This window comes from Equus przewalskii, chromosome 1, assembly GCF_037783145.1.
Source record: "Equus przewalskii isolate Varuska chromosome 1, EquPr2, whole genome shotgun sequence".
NCBI classification, from domain to species: Eukaryota; Metazoa; Chordata; class Mammalia; order Perissodactyla; family Equidae; genus Equus; species Equus przewalskii.
Genome location: NC_091831.1, coordinates 140,404,896 through 140,430,988, shown reverse-complemented (window position 1 = coordinate 140,430,988; position 26,093 = coordinate 140,404,896). Strand labels below are relative to the sequence as shown.

Below are 26,093 nucleotides of genomic sequence, written 5' to 3'. Positions count from 1 at the left end.
AATTTCTATATCCCTTCAGCTCCATAAAGACACTTTCTCTTAACTTCAAGTACAATAGTCCCCCCTTATCCATGGGAAATACGTTCCAAAACCCCCAGTGGATACCTAAAACCACGGATAGTACCAAAACCCTATATATACTGTTTTTCCTATACATATATACCTATGATAAAGTTTAACTTATAAATTAGGCACAGTAAGAGATTAACAAGAATAACTAATAATAAAATAAACTAGAACAATTATAACAATATACTGCAATAAAAATTACTACAGATCTTCGCAACCTCAGCATACAAATTTTCTTCATTCCTTACTAGGTTGAGAACTTTCAACTTTTCACTTAAAGAGGAGGCTCCTCTTTGGATATCTGAATTGCCAGCATCACTCCTCTTGCCCTTTGGGGCCATTACGAAGCAAATAAAGGTTACTTGAACTCAAGCACTGCGATACCACGACAGTCAATCTGATAACCAAGATAGCTACTAAGTGACTAACAGTTGGGTATCGTATGCAGTGTGGATACACTGGACAAAAGGATGATTCACGTCCAGGGCAGGACGGAGCGAGACAGCATGAGATTTCATCATGCTACTCATAACAGTGGGCAATTTAAAACTTATGAATTGTTTATTTCTGGAATTTTCCATTTAATATTTTTGGACAGCTGTTGATTGCAGGTAACTGGAACCGCAGAAAGCAAAACTGCAGATAAGGGGGGACTACTATAGTTCCTAAAGGAGAAGGAGCTGCTAGAAGTCAAATGCCACCCTGGGAAGGAATTATTTTTTAGGGGGGTGGGGGTGGATAGAAAGTCACAAACTATAACATAGCCAAACAAAACCATACTGAAGTGGCCAGTAAGGTCATTGACCTCATGGTCACAGAGCCAAAGGCAATATTTCTAAACAATCCAGGCATATTGAGAGGAACTCCACATCATCAGGAAACTGAGACCTGCCCTCAGCTGGAAGCAAAAAAAAATAAAATGTCTTCTGGAAGCAAATGCAAACACCAGTACAAATAAGAAAATAAAAGGATGACAAACTCAAAGATTATGATAGTGCAAAAATTAAAATTTGCAGATGGCAAAAAAGACAGTGCCCCAGAAACACCAGCAGAGCATGTTTCTGTAGTAAGGGCAGCAAGTTCTTGCTCTCTGTTTACTGAATCCAGTTGACAAAGGGAATAAAATAGTGAAAGCTAAGGGAAGAAGATCAGCAAAGTAACCACCAGATGTCAACGTTGGACTCTCATGGTAAGTGACTAGACCATCTCCCCTGGGATTCCCTTGATCCCACAGTTCTCCATTTGGGTAAGTGACAGGTGGTAAAAAGTATAGGGATGGTAGCAAGAGGCTGAGTTTAGAAAAGGGACATACAACCACAGAGATAAAAGAGACTGGAGGCTGGAAAATAACTTGGAGGCACATATTAGAGATGGGGGAAGGAAGAGCAAGAGGAAAGCAAAGAGAAGAGCTGTAAGTAGAAGGGAGATGAGAAAGATGAGGCTGATGAAGAGAGAGGGAAGAAAGAAAGAAACGTATTTAATCACCGGCCCTCTATATGCCAGGCACCATGATTATAAGAACTGACTACTTTTTCCCAAAAATCCAAGAGGAATCTAAAAGTCTCTATAGCCCCTGTGGCTCAACTTTCAAGTATGAAGGTCATCTGAGGACTGCTCCCGACAAACAGCACCTGCCTTGGTTATGGTTGGGTTTCTACCATTTGTAGAGCGTTTTGTCTGCTTGACCTCCACTTACACAGCTTCCTTCTTACCCATCTAATAACATCAGTTCTCTGCAATTATTCCTGTTTTCCACCCAATTGCTGATAAGAACAATATTGGACTGATGTCCACAGCTGACAACACCTGAGTGGGCTTGCCCCTAACATGTATAACTCTGAAATCCAGAACCCACCAGAAAGCAACCTCTCAACCAATCATCCCCTGAAAGAAACATTTCAAATCCTGGCTACAAAAGCACCATCCTCTCTTTCTTGCTGATTCCCCAACAAAGAGCAAAAATGTCAAAGCCGAAAATGGAATTTTGGAGGGCGAGGGAACTTAAAAGTTGAAATGCTGAATAATTTGTTTATACACCTCTATGTTAACCCAGGCACAGTAAAACTGCTAACAGGAAAACAAGGGATATTATTGGGAAGGTGAGCATGGAGGGCTCTCTTCTGCATGGCAAAGATTAACCTGGCTCACTGGCATCTGGATATAACTTGTAGATTAACTTTAGCTGTAAATCAAAAATCAAATATGCTAATTTGTATACTAATTCATTTTATTTTAGATCATATACATTCAGATGATCATTTTTAAATTTCACTTTTATATGAAGCACATCCAAGAGCAGAATTCTATAGTTCTGTACCTAATTTTACTCAGTCCAAACACCAGAATCTTGACTCCTGTCCAGCATCTTCATGTAACCACTCTCCCCCAGAACTGAGAATAGCCCTTTTCCAAAGAAACCGAAGTAGTAGTTTCCGTGCGAGGAAAGTTTGGATCCTCTTCTGTCCACATTGCTCTTGTCCCATGAGACCTTATTAGAGCCAGGGAGTCCTTTTCGCTTCTAAATCCTTATTATTAAATCTTAATCTTTGCTTTGTACTTCCAGTAACTACTATCTTTCCCAACTGAGTCTTCATGGATTAATTCTAGTGGAAGGTTTTCCATCCCTTCACTAAGCTCTGCAAAATTCTGGCTTCGGTTCTAAATCCCTACTGTTCTCTGCCTTTAACCGGATGATGTGAAGCCCTGAACTGTCTTTGCAGGAACTGACATTTTTCCACGTGCTATGACAGCGTGTGGGGGAGTGCAAACCCCTCTTGGCAATAAGTCATATCCCTCAAGAAAAGGAAGGGAAAATGAATCCTCCATAAACAACTCCCATTGAGAATTGCTCGGAGGTTCAATGATTTAATGCTCAATATTTCGTAGGCATCGTGAGAGCCCTCCAGATGTGAGAGCAATGAAAGGAAAGTACTCACCAAGGGAGTTCATGATTTCCCAGGGTGAGCTGCCTCCTGCACAATTGTTATCACTGAATTTGACTGCTTCCAGTAAAGTGATACACATCACGTATAAAGTATAAAGTAGTAAGCCAGCAACGTTTAAAGTGGAGTAAAAGAGCTTATAGCTCAAGAGAGCAAACTGAGTATGTCCTTCTGACTCCCTTCCCTCTCAGGTCCTACTGAAAGGACAGAAAACATGTTTTTTAAAAAGAATAAAAACAGAACAGTGCCGGAAAACAAGAGTGGGGGCTAACAGAGGTTCATAAATTTTAAAGAAAGTCTAGAAAATAAAAACAGATATCAGATGGGATCAATTTGACCAAAAAAAAAAAACCATATGAATAATTCTAGCCAAAAGAATTAGAAGAGCAGTCTTCCCAGTGGAACCCCACAGAAGCTCCAAATTCAGTCAATAAATACAAAGGTTGAGAACGTGTTATAGACAGGGTGACAGTTCCAGTTTATGCCTATTGTCTTGGCAAAATAATTAATAGGATCCCCTTTCAGTCTCAAAAGTGTCCTGGTTTAGAAGATAAATTGGCTGATCACTTTAGTTTTAAATCATCACCAGAATAATCAAATAACAATTGAGCCAGGTGAGCCCTCCCATATACCCCTCCCTTGCCCACTAAAGAGAGTAGGCAACATGCCTGTGAAGAAAACCAAGGGTGGTGTTCAGGCCTAAGAGAGAAATGGCTCTGAAGCTTCCACGTCAGCTACAGCAGACTAAGGCGCTAGTAAACCCTGCCTTATGGAGGCAGTTGTGGGATTCGCCAGACTGCCTGACTAACTACAGTGCTATAAACTGAATGTTTATGTCCCTCCAAAATTCCTATGTTGAAACTCAATTCCCAATGTGATGGTATTTGGGGGCCTTTGGAGATGATTAGGGCATGAGGGTGGAGGCCAAATGAATGGTCTTAGTACCCTTATAAAAGAGGCGCCACAGAGCTCCCCTGCCCCTTCCATCATGTGAGGACACCGCAAGAAGATACAGTAGTCCCCCTTGTCCATGGTTTCACTTTCCCCAGTTTCAGTTACCTGCGGTCAACCACAGTCCAAAGTATTATATGGAAAATTCCAGAAGTAAACAACTCATAAGTTTTAAATTGTTCACTGTTCCGAGTAGTGTGATGAAATCTCACACCATCCCACTCCTTCCAGCCGGGTTGTGAATCACCGCTTTGTCCAGCATATCCACTCTGTAGATGCTACCCCCACTAGTCACTTCGTAGCCATCTCAGCTATCAGATGGAGCGCCACGGTATGACAGTGGTGGTGTTCAAGTAGCCCTTATTTTACTTCATAATGGCCCCAAAAAACAAGCGTAGCGATGCTGGAAATTCGCATATGCCAGGGAAGCTGTAAAGTGCTTCCTTTAAGTGAAAAGATGAAAGTTCACAACTTAATAAGGAAAGAAAAATCACATGCTGAGTTTGCTAAGATCTACAGTAACTTTTATTACAGTACATTTTTATAATTGTTCTATTTTATTATTAGTTATTGTTGTTAATCTCTTACTATGCCTAATATATAAGTTAAACTTTATCATAGGTATGTATGTATAGGAAAAACAGTATATATAGGGTTTCAGTACTATCCGCGGTTTGAGGTATCCACTGGGGGTCTTAGATGTGTCCCCCACAGATTGGGGGTACTACTGTAGCTATCTATGAACAAGAAAGCAGGCTCTCACCAGACACCGAATCTGCTGGTCCCTTGATTTTGGACTTCTCAGCCTCCAGAACTGTGAGAAATACATTTCTGTTGTTTACAAGTCACCTAGTCGATGGTACTCTGTTACGGCAGCCAGAATGGACTAAGACACACAGTAAAATTTCTCTGTGAGCTGGCTACATCACTGGCCCTCCTACTAAACGGAAAAAAACTTTGGCAACTGCACTAACCCACCTACTCCTTCATTTGTAAATACAAACAAGCGACTATAAGTCATCAGACATCTGAGAAAAACCAATAGCACAAAAGAGAAGGATGCAAGAGGAAGAGATAATGCTGAAAACAGGTGGGGCAAACGGGTTGTTTTTTCTTTTTAATTCTAACTAGTACCTTGAAGACATTCAAAAAGACATGGCAGCCATGAAAAAAGAGCAAGTTGATAGGAACAAAGAAAACAGAGACCAAGAAAGAGTGCCTGGAAATTAAAAATATTTAATAGAAAAACAGTATAGTAGGATGGACAGAATTGAAAATAAGTTTGAAGAAATCTCTTAAACTACATATCAAAATGACAAAGAGGAGGAAAATGGGAAAAGAACACTTAGGAGAAGGGAACACAAACAATGGATGGGAGGAAATAATCAAGCAAATAGAAGAAAATTTCCCTGCCCCAGGGTAAGATATAACTCTTCAAAGTGAAAGGGTCGCCACGTGGAACTAGGATGAATGAAAACGGATCACAGATCATAAAATTTTGAGCTCCAAAGACAAAGAGAAAATACTTAAAATGTCCAGAAGGAAAAAAAATATTGGGTAGCTCCAGAGATACAAGAATCAGATCAACATGAAATTTCTCATCAGCAACAAGGATGATAGAAGACATTGAAATGATGCCCACCACCCAGTTTTAAGAAAAAATGTTTTTGAGCTTAGAATTCTATACCCAGCCAAATAATTAATCAAGTGGGAAGGGGCAATAAAAACATTTTCAGACATGTAAGAGTGTTGCCATACAAGGCCATCTCCAAAATAACTACTCAGGAATGTACTATAGGAAAAATAGTAGTTTAAATTTTAAAAGTAAAGTGGAATGGAAGAAAATATAGAAGCAAGGTTGATGATCAACTAGAGTCAACACTAAAAATAAAAATGCCTGGGGGCCAGCCAGTGGCATAGTGGTTAAGTTTGTGCACTTCGCTATAGTGGCCTGGGGTTCACAGGTTTGGATCCCGGGCATGGACATACACACTGCTCATCAAGCCATGTTGTGGTGGCATCCCACATACAAAATAGAGGAAGATTGGCATAGAAGTTAGCTCAGCAACAATCTTCCTCAAGCAAAAAGAGGAAGATTGGCAACAGATATTAGCTCAGGGCCAATCTTCCTCACCAAAAAAAAAAAAATTAAAAAGCCTCACATGACAACCCATGGGTGGTTCCAGGTGGACCACAGACCTTACAGAAAAAGTCATATCCACTTATGCACGTATGTATGTTTGTCTTTCCATTTGGAAGGAAGAGATGCATCCTGAACATCCAAAAGTGTTATCAGGTGACTAAGACACAAGTTTAAAAGATAGGAGGGACACAACACCACTCTACTGGAAATTTTTAACTGCCATTACGATGTTGTTCCCTGTTAGCAATACTTTTTGGATCTATCAAAAAAATTTGATGAAAGAGCCCTCACATGAGAAAAAGGCCTGGATCTCGAAGCAAGTGGCCCAAGATTTCCTTCCACCAGACTATCTGTGTGAGCACATTTTAACTCATAACCTCTCCCTACCTATGGCTCCTCAGTAAAATAATGCCATTTTGTGTTGCCATCAAGTGAGAAAATGTATGGAAAGCACTTTATAAACAGAAAAATACCAGAAAACTCTTTTTTGAAAAAAATAGCAAATAAGAGGTGAAAAAAGGAAATGACCCAAGGTTGGACAGTCAGTTTTGAAGTTGTTTATATTACTATTTCTCAAGAGGACCTGAAGTAATTTCGTGAATATTTTCAGTAGAAATTGGGAGATGCCCATTGATTCTACTCCAGGTCCTCAAAGGCAACACCCAACTCCCAACTCCTAATCTGGGTTCTTTTCCCTCATGATGTAATAAATTATACATTGTCCAGCTTCCACTTCCAGTAGGCAAGAGGCGACAGGTTATTTCCATCTTTTTTTTAGTTGTCTGTGAACAATTCGTAACACCTTAATATTTAAGACTAACAGCTCTCTGTTAACAAGACCAAGAGTAAGGGAAAGATTCAGGAGGCTTCCAATGGACCCATGAATGATCTCAGTAACCACGAGTCTCTTATTAAGGAACACAACTGTCTTTCTTCAATTAACTCCAGAGCATTTTGTCCTTCATCAAATGTGGTTTAGGAGCCAGCCTTCAAGCAATTGGCTTTAGATCCAAAAGTCATGAAACGATGAAGTACCATGGAGAATTTGGAGTCTCCAGATAAAACCCTGATGGCATGGACTAGTTCCCTGTCAAGGTTGGTCTCAATCCAAAAGCTGAAGAACGTCTCCAAACATGAGGTGTCATCTGGGGTTTAGGGTTGCTGTTGGTTTTTTGGGTTGGGTCAGAAAAATTCCCTGAAGCCAAATCAATAACGTAAGCTTTTCCCTGTCATTCTTCACAATCTGGTCTGCGTGGTTGGGAGCCAAAGAGATTCATTAAAGACATGAGGAAAGAACAATGAGTGGGGAGAAGTTTAAAGAAAAGACTTCCCCAGGCTCCAAGAAAACCTGAGTTGACTCCAAGAGCACATTCTGATACAATTGAAAAATATGTGTCCCAATTTGGGGTTTCCTCTTGAAACCCAGGGGTGATCTGCAGCTGCTGGGACTTATTGACATTTAAGCAGCAAACTCAAGAGAATCGAGGCAAAAGAAAAATCTTCCCACAATTTTTTTTTATTCTTGTCCTCACAAAAGAGCTTGGAAACAGAGTCAGGGGGTTCAAACAAATACTAAAGAGCTTTGAGTTTGTTTCCTCTTGGCTGAGCCAATTTGCTCATCAGCTTCAGCTATTTGGAAATTTTTATTTATTGGGAACTTTATTCCTCCCATGTCTTACTATTATAGCTTCCCGAAGTAAAACAGAAATGTTTTACCGATTCATTCTTCTTCCAGCATAGATGAACTGTATTATACAAGTTACAAGGAAAACCAATAAAATCTTCACATAAGCCCTCAGTCTATAGCTTCCTGTAAGTATGGATTCACAACTGGAGACTTAAGACTCACTTTAATATGATGATAATAATAACAGCTAGCAGTTATTGAGTACTTGTTAAAAGCTAGATACTATATGAAATGTTTTGCACGCATTATTTCATTAATCCTCCAAACAATCACATTAGGTACACGCTATTATTAGCCCCACTTTACCAATGAGGAAAATAAAGACCTAGCAAGATTATGCAGTCGAGTCAGATTTCAAACACTGAACTGCCTGCCTTGTAAAAGGTGCTTGGAAGAGATTCTGGGTACAAGGAGACAGTGGGTGGTACTGGGAGGAGATGACTGGGAAACTGCAATTGATGTGTGCCTGTCTCCAGAGGTCAAGGAGAGGGAGAAGAGGCCTCTTTCATAGAATGCAATACTCCAGGGCGTACTTCAAATCACATGCGCCCTCCCAGTTAACCTTATGGCCCTGTGACCTCTTCCATCCCATTGCTTCCACACTTCTCTCTGCTTCACCGTGGAAACCTTCCTAGAGAACCTGCCTGCCCTCTCCTGGCAATCCTCACAGACAACACATTCCCAAATCCCTGTTCAGAACTGGCTGCTTTCTTTGCAACCTTTCTCATAGGGACCCAGTGCTAGACTGTTGGTTTTTTATCTACATTCCTTCACAGTTTGATTATCTATAGCAAAAATTGCATTTTTACGGACTGTGCCAGGATCGGAAGATTTTCTGTAAAGATGAAAAATAGCTATATCTTTCTACAGCATCCCCATTCAAAAAGGAAAAAAAAAAAGAAATCAGCATCTACCCCAAGGATCACAAGAGCCTAGAAGAAGCTGGAAGACATTTAATTTTTCACTGTGAGACACATTCTGGCCATCCAAGGGAAAGCAAGACACTTGTCACAAAGTGAGAGGAGAGAACCCCAGGTGGAAAAGAAAGATGCACGGGAAGGAAATCTGAAGGGGTCTGTAGTCTGCTTGATAGCTCAGGGGTTGCACTGGAAGCTGGGTTTTTCAAAGCTTGCGTTGGTCAATTTGAGATGCATGGGGCTGTAAATTGAGTTTCTTTAGTTCATATTAGTTTCTGTGTCTCAGATCCCTGAACCCATGTGGCAAATAAAATCTGCTGGAGCCAAGACAAAGTGATTTATTCCAGAAATATTTATTGAGCCTCTTTGAGCATGGCTCTATTCTAGACAGTGAAGGAAAAACAAGACAGTGATTGCCCACAAATATTCACACAGCAAGGAAGCAGAGGACAGACCCAGGGAGCCATGGAAACCAGAGAAAAGGAAAGTCAAGCCCAGATGGGTGGTCAAAAGGCATCCCCACCTATCCCAGGCAGCTCTGAAGGGCACGCATGCGGCGGTGCACAAACTGTGGAGTGGGGCAGGTTGCTCTGCCCAGCACCTTACCCCAGCTGAGCTGCAGTCATTTACTGAAAAGAGAAGGAATTTGGTAGGGCGGTCTGCCTCCCGAGATGGGGTGAAATAAGTACCCTGCAAGAGGATATCTCCAGGTCCTTCTCAGTTGTTCCTTCTAGGAGAACATGGGACCAAGTGTGAAAAGATCAAAAGAAAAAATAGGAGCCTCACTTTGTTCACCTATTCATGAGGCGTTCAGATAATACACGTTTCAAAAGAGGTACAATGAAGCCAGAACTTTGGGCAGCAAAGCAATCTGCCCTCTTCTCACCCCCTCCTCTGCCCACACTCTGATCCAAGCCACCTCACTCTCCCCGAAGCTCCTGCAACAGCCTCCCCCGGGTCTCCCTGCTTCCCCCTGGCCTATAATCTCCTTTCAACAGAGCAAGCAGACTGATCCTCTCAGGCTTGTGTTAGCTTCCTACTGCTGCTCCAGCAAATGACCGCAGACCTAGCAGCTTAAAACAACACAAGTATATTATTATTCTGGAAGTCGGAAGTCCAGAAATGAACCTTACAGGGCTACAATCAAGGTGTTTCAGCAGGACTGGGTTCCTTCTGGAGGCTCCAGGGAAGAATCTCTTCCTTGCCTTTTCCAGCTTCTGGAGGCTTATGGCTCATGGCCACATGCCTCTGACCTCTCCTTTCACCATCACATCACCTTCTCCGACTGACTCTCCTGCCTCTCTCTTATAAGGACTCTCGTGATTCCATCGGGCCCACCTCCAGAGTCCAGGATAATCTTCCCATCTCAAGATCCATAACTTAATCAGGTCTGCAAAGTTCCTTTTATCACATAGGGTAACATATTCCCGGGTTCCAAGGATTAGGACACAGTCATTTGTGGGGGGAGGGAGCATTAACCTGCCTGCCACTGGAATCCTCTCTTTCCTCTGCTCAAAATGTCCAATGTTGCTCCTGCTCAAGAGAGAAGCAAGTTCTTACAGAGGCCTTCAGGGCCCTGCTTGATCTTCACTCACCCACCCTGTTACCTCTCTGACCTCAAATCGCTACCAGAGGCAGACCTGCCATGAAGCTGATGATGCTTAAGCTTCAGCTCCCCTCACTTGCACGTTCCACTAAGGCCCTGGGAGTAGCACTAGAAGTGTGTTTGCATTGTTTTTCCTTTTTTCGTTTTTTATTTGAAAAGTAAAATATTTTAGCCACAAGGGCTAAGATCATTTGTCTCCTCCGTTCTAACTTCCCCCATCCCACTTTGCCTCATGTCAGACAGTGCTGGGATCCTGACAAGGGGCTGTCAAGTTGGAAACACATTGAGTTTGGGTTTAGTGGAGTATATTTATGTGATTCACTGTCATTTCTGTATAGAGTTAAGTTACTAGGTGACTAACTAGAGTTAAGTCGCCCCAGAGAAGGAATGGTTCTCAGGAATAGTCCTACCTCCATGGGGACTCACTCTGTATTGCAACATGAAGGTGCAGGGCTCAAGGTCATGACAACACGACATGACAAGGTCATGACAAGGTCAACAACATGACCGTGTCCTATAGCACCTGGCACCAGAAGTATGTGGATCATGGAGGAGACAGGAGGTTTGCAATACAGAGCCAGAAGTTAGCCTGTGCAGAATTCCTCCAATCATCACACATATAAATTTCTATGTGGAAGATTTAGTTTTCATCAACTCCTAGTCAAATTGACTATCCTAGGAGATCAGTTGTATTAGGAGTATCGAGTATTGAGTATTCTCAATACTGTGTATAATAAGCATATCTTTTTTTCATGAGGATTACACAAAATAAAATTTATTAGCATCCCTGCGCTTATAGAGAGCAAACCTATTTGCAGCAGTACTACATACAGCAAGCACAGCTGTCACAGCTCAGATGGGAAGGAAACTTGATGGAAGTTTTCCCAAGGTTGATAATCTAAATTTTCACATGACCTTATGAAGTCAGAAAGCTGAAAATCTGTTCTAAGCTTTCATAATTTTAAAACTAATATGCTAGAGAAAAATTTGAATTATCTGTTTAGCATCTCTACAGAAAATTATATAACAGAATAATGGTCTTCTGAGGGACAGTCAAAACACAGGGGGACAAAAATCCAGGAAGGAAGGTACAATAAAGGTTTGAGAGTGAATTAATGAAGATATTATGTTCTTTTTCTGGATTTTGCAACGTGCAGTATTTTTTAGATTTTCAAAATTGTGATTTATAAGGATTTATTTTCTCACTCTAAATAAATATTCCCTCTCATACCTAATTTTGTGTTGTGTATTAGTTTAAGGCCTCAAAAAACCTGGATCCAGGGGCTGGCCTGGTGGCACAGCAGTTAAGTTCTCACATTCTGCTTTCATGGCCCAGGGTTCGCCGGTTCAGATCCCAGGTGTGGACCTACACACCACTCATCCAGCCATGCTGTGGCAGATGTCTCACATACAAAATAGAGGAAGATGGGCACAGATGTTAGCTCAGGGCCAGTCTTCCTTGGCAAAAAGAGGAGGATTGGCAGCAGATGTTAGCTCAGGGCTAATCTTCCTCAAAAAGAAACCTGGATCCAGCCCTGACAACCACCCTCCCCCCGTTCATTCAGCTCCAGTCACAGTGGCCTCTTTGTCATTCCTTGAACATTCATGCCATCACACTCCTACCTCAGAGCCTTTGCGATTGCTGTTCCCTCAGCCTGCAATACTTATGCCCCAGATATCTACATGGCTCCCTTCTCATGTCCTTCAAATCTTTGCTCAGATGTCTTTCTCAATTCAGCCTTCCTGATTACCCTTTTTAAAACTGCAGCGCCTCCAGTGTATAAGATAAGTTACTTACTCATTTATTTTGTTGACTGTCTTTCTTCCCCTTCCCCTACAAGAATGTAAGCTCCATGTAGGTTGAAGGATTTTTATTTTTTAAAGTCTGTCTTGTTCACTGCTGTATCTGAAACCTCTGGAACAGGGTCTGGCACATAATAGATGTTCGATAGATATTTGTGAAATGGCTGGCTGGATAAATGAATAACTGAATGAATGAACTACCAGTCAAAATTCTAAGTATTAAAAGACAACCAACACTACCTTAGGGAGACAAGCTCACCCCAGCCAAAATCACCGAAATGTGATGATAGCTCATTCACCATTCAGAAGGAAAACTGACAATTCACAGGAGGCTTCTAAGGTCTGAGTTATTGAGCACTTTCCTTTATAGAAAATACCATGTTTGAGACTACCTCATAAGCTTTAACATTTTATTCTACCAATGAAGGAGAGTCCAGTTTTCAAAATTAAGCCCAGAAATAAAAAATCATAATTTCCTTTAAATTACAAAGTTCTGCCTGAACAAACAGTGAGAGCAACATTAGACGGGAAGTAGGTCCACGGGAGAACTATAATTCAAGTAGCATTTACTAAAATTACCCAAAATAATAACACTGATGGCTTCCATTCATTGTGTGCTTACCATATGCCGGATTCTGGATCAAATACTGAATTAAAGGTGTGTTCTAGGGTGTGGGTCTATGGAAGGGATATAACACCATTTTCTATAATAAATTATTATAATTCTAGAGATGAAGATTTTTCAATTAAGTGATTTTTTTTTTTTTTTTTTTACAAAACCAAAGTAAGACAATTAGAATATTATACACTTGGGAATTCTAAATAATAAAGAAATGGGAGGCTGGCCCCTCGGCTGAGTGGTAAAGTTTGCATGCTCCACTTCAGTGACCCAGGGTTTCACTGGTTCAAATCCTGGGCGCAGACACAGCACCATTCATCAGGCCACGCTGAGGCAGCATCCCACATGCCACAACTAGAAAGACCCACAACTAAAAATACACAACTATGTACCGGAGGGCTTTGTGAGAAACAGGGAAAATAAAAATTTAAAAAAAAATCTTAAAAAAAAAAAGAAATAGGGAATTGGAGTAATGCATTTGGAAATATGTTCTAAGCTCAAAAAATATGTATGACATAGAATGTTATTCTAAGTATTCATTATTTTCTTGTTCACTGTGATGAGGCAGTTCAAAACAGATTTATATTTGTGTATGTGCCATGGCTAAAGTTTAAACCCGTTCTAGTAGAGAAGACTGACTAATATATTGATTAACTGTCATTTTCTTATTCTACTTCATTATTCATTTTGCTACCTATTCATTTCATACCTTACTTATAGATCTTCCCAATATACTCAAATACTCATCTAAGAACTATACAATAGTAACATTTAATGTAGTTTTCTGGTAAACTTATAAAACAGATTATTTAAAAATGTGCTTGTGACTTCAGCTTCCACTATAATGGAGTAACTGTGTCAAAACCAACCCATCTGTTGAGAACAACTCTAACAGCTAGATGAAATGTACAAAGCTGTTTGAAAATACCATAGAACAACAAAAGCATCTGGAACTTGAAGGGTCAAGATCCAAGAGAGAAAAGAAATGCATTGAGGTGAATCTGATATTCTGTACCTTTCACCTTGAGGCATTTGCTAATTCCTAAACCACCTAGAGATGAGACAAGACAATAATTAGAGTTCAGATTCTAGCAGGGAAGAGGGCCCTTGTAACATACTAGGTTTTCAGTTGACTTCTAAAGGACTGTATTTTAGGAGTAAAAACTAACAAAAATAGACTAGGCCTGGGGCTTGCCCAGTGGCGCAGCATTTAAGTGCGCACATTCCGCTTTGACGGCCCAGGATCCACCAGCTCGGATCCTGGGTGCAGACATGGCACCATTTGGCAAGCCATGCAGTGGCAGGTGTCCAACATATAAAGTAGAGGAAGATGGGCACAGATGTTAGCTCAGGGCCAGTCTTCCTCAGCAAAAAGAGGAGGATTGGCAGATGTTAGCTCAGGGCTAATCTTTCTCAAAAAAAAAAAATATATAGACTAGGCCTTATAAAGACTGAAACCCAGCCTCAAAGTATATCAGTTCCTGATTGAATCAAGGTGATCTGCTCCTTCTCTAACTGCCTACTAAAATAAAAGTAAGTGCTCCTGAAGGAAGATAACTTGATTCAAATCCTCTACAATTTTTTCATATGCAATGTCTAGATTTCATTAATAAATTAGCAAGTATGGCAGGAGGCAATATGAAGTAATTGAAAACCAAGAGAAAGAAATAGAAAATAGAAACAGACCCACAGATGATCCAGATATTAGAACTATCAGATTGGACTTTGAAATAACTGTGATTAACATGGACATTAAAATAGACGACAAAATGGATAATTTCACTAGAATACCAGAATATGTATAAAAGAGACAAATGGAACGTCTAGAATTTAAAAATACAATAACATAAATTAAGAATTCCATATATGAGCTTAACAGCAAATTAGACACAGTAGCAGAAGGGAATAGTTGGAAACTATTCCTTAGGAAATGTGAAAACTGAACATGGAGGGGGGAAAAAGTTGAAAATTTCAGAAGAGAGCACAAAAACATAGAAGACATGATAACAGGTCTATCATAGGTGTAATTTAACTCCCACAAGAGAGAACTGAGAGAACAGGGATCAGAAACAATATCTGAAAATATTTTGACTGAGAATTTCCCAAAACTTTCAAAAGATATCCAGCCAGAAAACTGAGAATCCCTATGAATCCCAAGATAGATAAAGACAAAGAAAACCACACCTAGGCACATAATGGTAAAAATGCTGAAAGGTCAAGACAAAGTTTTTGAATTAGCCAGAGAAAAAGACATATCACCTTCAACAAAAGAGTAACAATAAGGCTTCCAGCTTACTTTTCAAAAGAATCAGTGGAGGTCCAAATGTAATGGAATGATACCTTTAAAGTGCCAGAAGATTACCAACCTAGAATTTTATGTCCATTAGAAACATTCACATTCAAATATAAATGCAAAATAAAAAAAGAATTCTGACTAATAAAAAGTGAGTGAATTCACCACCGGTAGTTCCACATTTGAAAAAAAAAGGAAAGGAAGTCTTTAGGTGGAAGGAAAATGATTCTAGACAGAATCACAGAAATGAAGAAAAAAATTAAAAAATAACAGAAAGGTTGTAGATAAATCTACACAAATAACGACCATAGTGACAATAACACATGTTATTCGTTACTACTGTCTTATTAGTTTTAAAATATATAAAGAATTAAACACGTAATAACAATGGTACAAAAAGGTAGGTAAAGAGAGTTAAAATTTCTAAATTCCTTACATTGTTCAGAAAGTGGTAAAAGTGCTATAAGTCAATTATATAGATATGTTGTAATCTTAAGAGTAACCACAAAAAGAATATTAAAGAAATGGTAACTAACAAGCTAAGAGATGGCTAAAAGTGGTAAAATAAAAATACTGCTTAATGCAAAAGAAGCCAACAAAAAAGAGAAAAGAGATGTAGAAAAACAAATAGGAAGATAATAGATTTAAACATAAACATATCAGTAATTATATTAAAATTAAATGGACTAAATATTCCATCTAAAAGTTAAAGTTTGTCAAACTATATTTTTTAAGTCCACTCTATGCTGCATCTTAAATTTAAGAACACTAAAGGGTTGAAAGTAAAAACTTGAAAAAATATACAACACATAAACATTAATCAAAGGAAACCTGGTACCACTACACTAATATCAGATACAGTGGACATTAATACAATAAGCATTACTAGAGATAAATAGGGCCATTTCACAAAAATAAAAGATTGATCTTTCAGGAATACATAAAAACTCTAAATCTGTATGCAAATAACAATATAGCCTCAAAATATATAAAGCAAAACCTGACAGAACTGAAAGGAGAAGTAGACTAATTCGAGATTATCTTGATAAACTAAAATATGGTTGTGATGGTTAATTTTATGTGTCAACTTGACTGGGACATAGGGTGCCCTGATCTTTGGTAAACATTATTCTGGGTGTGTCTGTGAGAAAGGCAATATGAGAGAAATCTTCAAACATTTGATGATCTTTAATGTAGATGGCAGAATAGATAGTCTGTGTTATTCCAAAAGTCAGAATAGAAAGTGAAATTTATAAGGATGTGAAATTCTAGTTAACGTGTAGCAGAATTTATGGTCAAGTTCTCAGAGAATGAGCTGTCTCCTAAATTAGATGCCTGAACTACTATCAGAGCAAATATTCAAAGATAATGTTCAGCAGCACTGTAGAAACCAATTGTCAAGTGGGAAGAAAGATGACATTGAAGATCCTTCTGACTTCCAAGTTTTATCACTCTATGCAATCTAAAGCTATATTAATAGAATTATTAGATCAAAGGCAGCAGGTGGAAATAAGTGTAACATTTAGGAAAAATGTCACAATGGACACCATGGATTTAAGAGAAAGCTCCATAGAGATGAACAGAAGCCAAGATGGAAGAGGAGTACCCTGAGGAACAAATCACGCAGACAGAAAAGTGTAGAAGACTGAACCAGAGGAAATTCCACCACTAGGGTCCAGCGAGGGAGACAGAGTCATAGCAGTCTGAGAAGCAAGAATTTCCACGAGTGTCATGAAGATTAAGAAATAAGAGCAAGGAGAGAACAGCCACCACCTCCCAAATCCAGAGAAGTGAGAAAGGATGGCGTTGAGGAACAGCCCCTTTAGGAAGTTTCTGGTGATTGGTGGTTTTTTAAAGCAGCCTAACCTAGCCCATATCCTGAGTAATAAAACATCAGATTGCTGAAAGCCTACATAGTACCTCATTTGAATAAACTTAGGAAGTTAAGAGCCAGAAGACATCCCTTTTCTACACTTTCTATTTGCAACTCTGCGCAAGGACTAAGATGGCAAATTTTTAAGTATATGGTGTACCCTTTGTGGAGAAAAAGACTTCTATTTCAAAGAGATTTAAACACAGGATGAAAGTCTAGAGCACACCCAGGACTAAGAACACCAGCGCTGCATCCTCTCCTCTCCCAGGTATAAAAGCTGATGAACTAATGAAGGGAAGGCCTATGCCCTCAATACCTATGACAAGCAGCAAGGATTCAGGATCTCCGGAACAATTTCTGTCATCTTTTTGCACAGATTTTAGCATAGCGAAATGGAAGGGAGTAGGCCTTTCTCCCTCATCTCTGGTCGTACCAAAGAAGATTTTCCAGGCCTTTCCCCTCTGGGTACCAAAAAGTGATTAAAATGTAGACAAAAATTCATCAGCAAATACTAAGCCCAAAGTTATGAGAGCTTTGGTGAAGCCACCACTGTCTTAAATATGTCACTGACTGGCCAGGGACTGACTGGCACTTCATTTCAATGGCCTCGTTTTCAGTTAAACAAAGAAAATAGATGATTTTGAGAAAACTAGATCAATTTTACAGACAAATTACTGTAGTAGTCAAAAAGTAAGTTCAAACAAAAACTATTCCTTCACAAGAGTAACTGCAAAATTACTTGAGAAATAGCTTTTGGATTTGTTGTTGGTCCATAAGGGATAAACCCAAGGAGAAACAACACTCTTTAAACATGCATATTAGTACACATGCAAGTACTTTTCTACGCATTGATGTGGTAGGTTCCATGTCTCCTTCATCTTCTTTAGCACCAACCCTCTACCACAGGACCAACCCAGTACCTGCTAAATAGTATATGCCCAAAAAAAAGTGCCTGAGAAGCAGGTATATAAACTCCAACCAAAGAACCGCCTCATTTGTAGGCACAGTAGACGCAGTGCCTAGGGCCCACCATACTTCCTGGGGCACAGCAACATGTTTCAATTTTCATTTATTTTAAAATCAGGAGAAAAAAATGAATGTAATAGTAAGAGATACACAATAATGAATGCAACCTGGATTATATCCATCTCTTTACTCACACAATCATAAAATATAATTTTTAATATTTTTGGGGGGAAGGGGCTCACAAAAGACATAATGTGACCCCGGTCTGACTCTTCCCACCCCACAGCCCGTAAACATACTAAGGGCTCCCCTGTGGATTACTGTGCTGGCTCCGCAACCCCCACATTTTAGAATCAAGAACAGCTTTAGCTAGTTTTTAAAAACCTCTGATTATCTACTTCTTTTGCTTCCCATATTACCAAACTACATGAAATCTGAATTAGGTATTGGACACGTGAATGACACTCTTCCTGACTGCTTTGTAGAATAGCACATACACTGTAGTCCGCCTAATCCATGAGGAATACTTTCCAAGACCCCCAGTGGATGCCTGAATCCACGGATAGTAACAAACCCTATGTAAACTGTTCTTCACATACATACCTACCTATGATAAAGTTTAAATTATAAATTAGGCACAGTAGGAGATTAACAACAATAACTCTAATAAAATAGAACAATTAAAACAATATACTGTAATAAAAGTTAGTGTCTATCTTAGCAACCTCAGCATACGATTTTTTTCTTTCCTTATTAAATTGAGAACTTTCACATTTTCATACAAAGGAAGCACTTCACAGCTTCTCTTTGGTATATCCGAATTGTCAGCATCACTACTCTTGTGATTTGGGGCCATTATGAAGTGAAACAAAGACTACTTGAACACAAGCACTGCAATTCCGGGACAGTCAATCTGATAACTGAGACGGCTACTAAATGACTAACGGGTGGGTGCTGTCTACAGTGTGGATATGCCGGACAAGGGGATGATTCACTTCCAGGGTGGGACAGCAAGAGATTTCATCAGGCTACTCAGGACAGCAAACATCTGAACACTTATAGTTTGTTTATTTCTGGAATTTTCCATCTAATATTTTCAGACCACCGTTGACCACCAGTAACTCAAACCACAGAAAGCGAAACTGTGAATGAGGGGGAACCACTGCATGCTTTAAAATGTTTTGTCTTTGGGGGGCTGGCCCCGTGGCCGAGTGGTTAAGTTCGCGCGCTCCGCTGCAGGCGGCCCAGTGTTTCGTTAGTTCGAATCCTGGGCACGGACATGGCACTGCTCATCAGACCACGCAGAGGCAGCGTCCCACATGCCACAACTAGAAGAACCCACAACGAAGAATACACAACTATGTACCAGGGGGCTTTGGGGAGAAAAAGGAAAAAAATAAAATCTTAAAAAAAAAAAAAAAAATGTTTTGTCTTTGGGCCTCCTAGACAAGCTATACAGAAAGGGTGAATTACAAAGACGAACAGAAAACAGACTGTAATCATAATGTTTTAAATATTTGAGTCAGTTACAATTTTTCCCATCTTGAAGAACGTGAGATTTATATGAATATGGAGATAATAAATAATAAAGCATATTGGTGAGAAAATTATTGTTTTCCACAACACCATGGCTGGCTTGCTATATTTTCACATACATTATCAACGGTCCAAGCTTCCTGTGATGCTGTGAAAGTTTATATAAATGCCAGTACACCTTTAGTAAATGCTGCAGATATTAAATATCTCACTGAGGTAAAATAGCACTTCTGCAGGATTCCCCACTGACAGCCCCAGGCTGATTAGAAGGTCTCTAGCCTGTGCTCATCTGGAAATATATCACTTGTAGCGACGTTTAGTGAACTGTCTTTAAGTTATCATTGCTACTGCAAACTTAACAATTGTGTGAGGATAGGTGTATTTTACTGAATCGTAAAAAGCTACTTGAAGTCAAGAAAGGTCAGCACTACCTAGCATATCTTAGGGGATCAAAAATGTCTGTTGACTGACTGCAAAAATGAATGAATATTTTAGGTTAAAAAACTTTCTAATCTACGACCAGATCTGCAAGAACTGATGTAACCTACAGATGCATCATTGCCAATTAGGATGATGCAAAGGATGGTGACACAAAAGTCAGTCCCTCAAGTCATGTGGCCATTGTAATAAGTCCAAGGGGAAGGGAATGGTCTCAGTTTTCTCTGCAAATCAGTGCCAGAGCAGATACAGACCCAGATATGTGGCCAAAACATTTAGCCTCACTACACAGCAATGACGAACAAAAAACAGAAAGCAATGACTATCTGTCTGTCAAATGAAATTCTGTGTGAGGAAGATCAGAAAGTCGCATTCCTCATCAAAACAGTGTCACTTAACTATTAATTAATTGTCCATTAAAAAACAAATATTATCTATATAGTATTTGTGCCAAAAATGTTCAATCCAAATCGATTTGGGAGTTGGACTTGACTTTTCCAAAATTTCAATATAACGAAAAACTACTCTAAATTTAAAACAAAATAAAGAGATTAAAAGCCAAACACAATGTGTGAACATGTATTAGACACTGTACAAAAATAAAATCCAGATCTGAGAGATGAGATGTTTTAGGAATAATCGGGGAAATCAAAACATGGACTGTACGTTATTTACCAATGTTACATTTCTTGGGTGTGATGACGCTATTGTGGTTATGTAGGAGAATGTCTTTGCTCTTAGGAGAATCTTGCTGAAGTATTTGGGGGCAAGAGTTATGATGTCTACAACTTACTTTCAAATGATTCAACACCAAGAAAAAATATGTGTGTCTGTGTGTGTGTGTGTGTGTGTGTGGAGAGAGAAGGAGCAAATGGGGTAAAATGGTAACAATTGCAGGATTTAAATGACAGTTATTTGGGTGTTAATTGTATCACTCTTTTTTCTATAAAATTCAACATTTTCAAAATAAAAGAGGAAAATGTAAAAAAGAATAATGTTATAGAGAAATGTTTAAAGACATAAAAGGTATGTATGATTACAGTATTAGATCTAAAGAGCAGGTTTCAAAATAATGCACCACATCATTCCATTTGGGGATACACAGCTGGATGAGCACACACAGAGCATTAGTAGAGTCACTGTGATGGGGGCTCTAAAGTTGTCCCACATGGCAGCCTCAAGTGGTTATGCCTGGCTTGCACAATTACAGTGACTTCTGTTTTCTTATTTTTACTTATAAAAAATTGCTTACTTTTACATATATACATTCATATATCCATACAAATTACTTTCAAAATAGTGAGACTTTCAAAATAATATCAAAACTTGACAACAATAGATCCTGTTGGAAACTTGTCCCTGTTAAAGTTGATTGATCTTATGTTTACACTATTAAGAGATTATGCTAGTAATTCAACATAAATAAACCATTTCACTTGAAAAAGAAAAAATGATGAGTGTAATTCTAGACTCTTAGATTGGCATTGGGAATATGAAAGCATTACCCCGGAGGGTATCACTAATGACCTCTGGGTGGGAACTACATTGAGACAGACTTCGGCTCATTATGAGGCTGAATGTTGCAATGAATAAGTGTCTGACAAGGGAATGAGCTGCATCATGAGATAATTGTCTTTCAAAGTAGGTTAATCACCTGTCAGAGATGTTCTTAGAAGGAGGGACAGGTTAGATAATCTCTAAAAAGTCTTTAGTCTTTAAAAAGTCTAAGGTCAAAAATAAAGAAAATGGCAGTAATAAATTGAATACATGTGCATAGAAGGAAAAATTACATCATAGTCTGTCACTGACTAGAGACAAAAAAGAACATGAATACTCTTAGGTCGGGATGCTATTATAAAAAAAACTGGACTATTATTAATATTGTTCAACTAGAACAATTACCCAACTAAAATAACAATGTGTGTTTCCTGCCATCATGAACCAAAATTATTTCTGTGTGAGCTTAGTTTTAAATGTTGGTGTATTCATCCCGTGTCATACTGCTTTGAAAGAAAAAATGAAGAACAAACTATTGATACATGCAACCATATGGATGTATGTCAAAAAAACTCATGTTGAGTAAAAGAAGCAAGATGCAAGAACGCATGCTGTATGATTTCATTTATATTAATTTCAAAAACAGGAGAGACTAATCTGACAGAAATCAGAAGATGGTTGTGTGGAGTGTACGGAGAATCAAAAAAGGCACAAGCGAACTTTCTGGCATGACAGAATGTTCTATATCTTGTTTTTGGGCGACAGTTACACAGGTGTACAAAATTGTCAAAGTTTATCAGACTGAACACTCAAGATCTGTGTGGTTTTTGTATATAAAGTACACCTACGTAAAACAAACAAAATAGAAATTAAAAATCATATTCACTGTGTCATTTCCTTAGAACTCAACACTTACCAAGCAATTTCTTTTCACTGCAGAACATTATTGCACCTGGTTATTTTTCACCAGGCCTCAATGGTTGACCTACATAAGAAAACAAGAAAGTGCACAACAATAGTATTTGAAAAATGCTCATTAGCCATAAATTTCCACCCTTTAACTTTCTTCCTAGTCAAATCTGGATGACTAGGAAGTCATTGACCCAATAAGGAATAACAGATTCTATTTATCAGGTTTAAATCTAACTAGATAGGAATAATTCTATACAAAAATAATTTGTATTATAGAGGCTATATGGAACAGCCTAAGGTAAGCACAAGTGTGCCGTTCAATTTGTCATTAAAATTGAGCCAAATTTTCTAATATATCCCAAACCCGAGGAATCAGAATATCTCAGGGGTGAAGCTCCAGCATCTCTGCCTTTTATCCAAAGGATAAGGTGCCACAGGTGATTCCTTCCCATAGCCAGAGCGGGAACCACTCTATTGCAAGAGCCTACTTGTGAGGGGAAATTAGTGGGCAGGCTCTAAAGAAACAAAATGCCATTCGAAAAGTTTCCTCAATTTATTCTCATTTGTATAATCTTCTCCAGGTAGTTATAAAAAAGCCAGGCTAAGGTCATTATTATCTTTCATTTTTTTTCCCCACATGTGGTCTAATTTCCTTCATATGGTAAACTCAATTAAAGATCGAGAGTAAATAAACAAGAGGGCAAGCAAATGATTTCAAACGTTTAGAACCCAATAGACCATGGAAATGAACTCAGGCACTTTTGCGAACACATGACAGAGTAGGCAGAGATACTGAAGCATGCTCTTTGGTTAGAAAGAGAAAAGACTCGTCTGCTTTCTGCACAAAGAAGTGGTGCGGCAGGATGCAGTACACATACATAAAGAAGAAGTTGGCCAGTCATATAGAGACCAGAGGAGAGGAAGAGCAATGCTTATAGATAGTACTTGCAAGAAAGGAGGACGCAGACGAAGTTCTCCACCACCCACTGCCTTACTACAAATCCCTCAGTCTGAAAAGCCTGAAACCATCAATATTTCTCCTTGTCACAGCCCCAGATCTATGAGTCCCCATCCACCATCCCCAGGAAAAGCAGCAGCCTGCTGAGGGCACAGCTACGCCTGGGTGTACCTCAAAAGTAGAGCCATTGACATTTTGTGGAATCCACTGCTTTTCCAGGGACCACTTACTAAAACTGATGAATCCAAGTAAGAAAGTGGGGGTACTGTTGCCAGGCGCAGCTAGAAGCAAGGATAAGCCCTCAAATATAACCCATCAATAATTCCTCTGTTCCTCCCCACACACCTTCTACCAACTGCCACCAAGGCTGCCCAAGACAATCCCTCTTTCCCCTCCTCAGTACTCCCCTCACCTCAGCCCCAGGCATCGGGCTGCCTCTAGGATATGCCCGCTGACCAGTGACTGCTTTTCCCCTGCCTTCCTCATGACAGGTTTCCCTGCTCCAACCTTTGCCACCTATAGCCCAGGGTCCACCGTGAAGCCAGTGCCATCTTTATGAAAGGTAAATGGCATCATGTCATGCCCCTGTTTAAAACCCTCCAGTCACTTCCTGTTGGCCTTAGGAAAAAAGACCAAATTCTAACATGATTTTTTGGACACTCTGCAACCTGATCCCTGCTCATCTTTCTAGCCTAATTTCTCATCATTCTCCTCACTGACCCCATTCCTCCTTGCACCCTCCTCACGTCTCTACTCCAGAAATACTCAACTCAGCTTCTTTCCATTTAGGAGCCTTCACACTTGCTCTTCCCTCTGCTGTAACCATCTAACCCCATCCCCAACTCCTTCACCTGACTTACTCCTACTCATCTTTCCAATATCAACTCATACTTCCTCTAGGAGGCTTCCCCTGATCCCCCAAAAAAGAGATAGGAGCTCGTTCTAAGTGCTCTCAGATAATCCAGAACTTCTCATTTCAGAGCCCCTACCACTCTAGGACATATTTGCCTATTACACTGGCTGTTTCCCCATTAGTCCACAAACTCCAATAGGGCAGAGATCTCATCTGTCAGGTCCATGGTTGTATCTCTAGTATCTAATTCAAGCCTGGCATATAGCAATGCTCAATAGACATTTGCTAAATGAAAGAATGAATGATGTCCTCAATTTCTATGAGAAATGGAGCAGTGCTTCCAGATGCTAAAAGGAACTTCCCTTTTAGCAACTATTTCTTCCCAAACCCCAGCCCCAAGTGCCAGAATAGCTTAGATCTTCCCAAACTAGGGATACCTGTGGCTTTCCTGTCTACTTCCTCCCTCAGGCTGGTCCCCATCCTCCTGTACACCCCCATCTCCAGCCTAGGAAGAACCTCAAAGGATGAGCAATATTTGGTTAGCAACAGGAAGAGTGTTGCAGGCAAATTGAAGAGCATGAGAAAGAAGGGGGAAATTTGCAAAGCTTGGGGGAGGAAAACAAGAGGTGGCACTCTGCCTAAAAGAAGATTCACAAAAAGGATTTTTTGGGGTAAGGCCTTCCTGTGAAAAATAATATGGATAAAAGTGGGTTTTCATCCATGAAGGACTATCTTTGCTGCAAAAAATAATCACAACAACAGATACAAAATGGCAGCAGGGAGAAGGATGAATGGATTTTGTGACAATGACAGCTGAATCTGGTGGTCCCATCTGGCCAGTGGGTTAAGGCTCATCAGCTAGTTCTAAGTCAACTTGTTAGGGCTTGAAAACTCTCTGGGGACTAAGTGAACATGTTGTATTTTCACAGGCTCAGAGTCTCTGGAGCAGGCAAAAGGAAGAACGATTTTTTAAGCAAGATGGCAAAAGGGACTCTACACCCTGACAGGTGCAATGACAATGCAGGCAGAAGAAAGAAATTCAGTCTCTCAGGAAGTTAATAAGAGTACTGGCCCCTGGCTAACTTATTCCTTTCTCCTTATTAGTTTGCTACATTGCTTTGAGGGATTTGTACTGACAGATAACCAATACAAAAGATGAACTTAAAAATATTTGTATAATATGAAGGTAACTAAAGAGAAAATATCCATGTAACCCCTTCCTTCTCTTATTGTAGATAGTCCTGCAAGCTCTTCTCGTTTCAAAAGCCCCTAGACTATCAAACATAAAGCAATAGTATATCCCTCCTAAAATTACCCTTAGGTCATACAGCTATTTCATTGCTTTTAATTTCTCTATTACCACCTTCCAAAGTGTCTTTGATATCTTTTATTTTAAAGATATTGAATAAACCATTTTTGCTTTTGTAGAAAATATTCCCTACTTCATAATTAATCCAGAGTGATAATGTAATCACTGTTGTATGAATTAAACAGTATTTCTACAAGATTTGTGAAAGCTATTTCTTATTAATGATCGCATTCAAGTGTTTTTACTCTGTAAGACATAAAGTTACAATGAAAAATTAAGAATTAATATTCAGGTCCATGTTTCCTGCAATCCAATTGTTTTCTTGTAACAGCGGCAATCCAGGCATATTCACCAAAGGATTCATACTAATGTAGCAGATTCTAGCGTAACTTGGAGGAAGGAAAATTTAGTCCTTTTGTTCTTGCACATTTATTAACTCACCAAAATACCCAGGCTGACACTGGCTTCACCTCTAAACGACGTTGGAGTAAAGAAAGAGTCATCTTCTGTCGAACTTTTGGATCAGTGAATGTCTAAGGAAACAGAGTAAACAACGTCAGGTGAGAGAAAAAATTTGCTAAAGTGAAATTTAGCTCTATAAGTAAGAACCATGGATTTTGAAATTCAACCCCTTACAAGTGCTGAAGCAAACAATATTGACATGAATACATTCTTCCTTTTTTGAAATCACCCCAAAGCAGAGGAAATGGAAAAAGAAAAG

At 39.4% G+C, this 26,093-nt stretch overlaps 1 protein-coding gene across 10 annotated transcripts in view; it reads right to left on the bottom strand.

Annotated features, from left to right (window-relative positions):
• The window catches only part of ATP8B4 (ATPase phospholipid transporting 8B4 (putative)), a 216,324-nt gene that overhangs the window by 177,158 nt on the left and 13,073 nt on the right, over positions 1–26,093 (bottom strand). For all 10 annotated transcript variants that reach the window (XR_011528524.1, XM_070580607.1, XM_008534847.2 and 7 more), the window contains 2 exons: positions 25,814–25,905; positions 22,257–22,325 (listed from right to left, as the gene is read on the bottom strand). Coding sequence is in view for 9 of the 10 variants with exons in the window: in XM_070580607.1 (XP_070436708.1) it covers positions 22,257–22,284 (28 nt within the window). In the remaining variant the exon portion in view is untranslated. The remainder of the gene's footprint in view (positions 1–22,256; positions 22,326–25,813; positions 25,906–26,093) is intronic.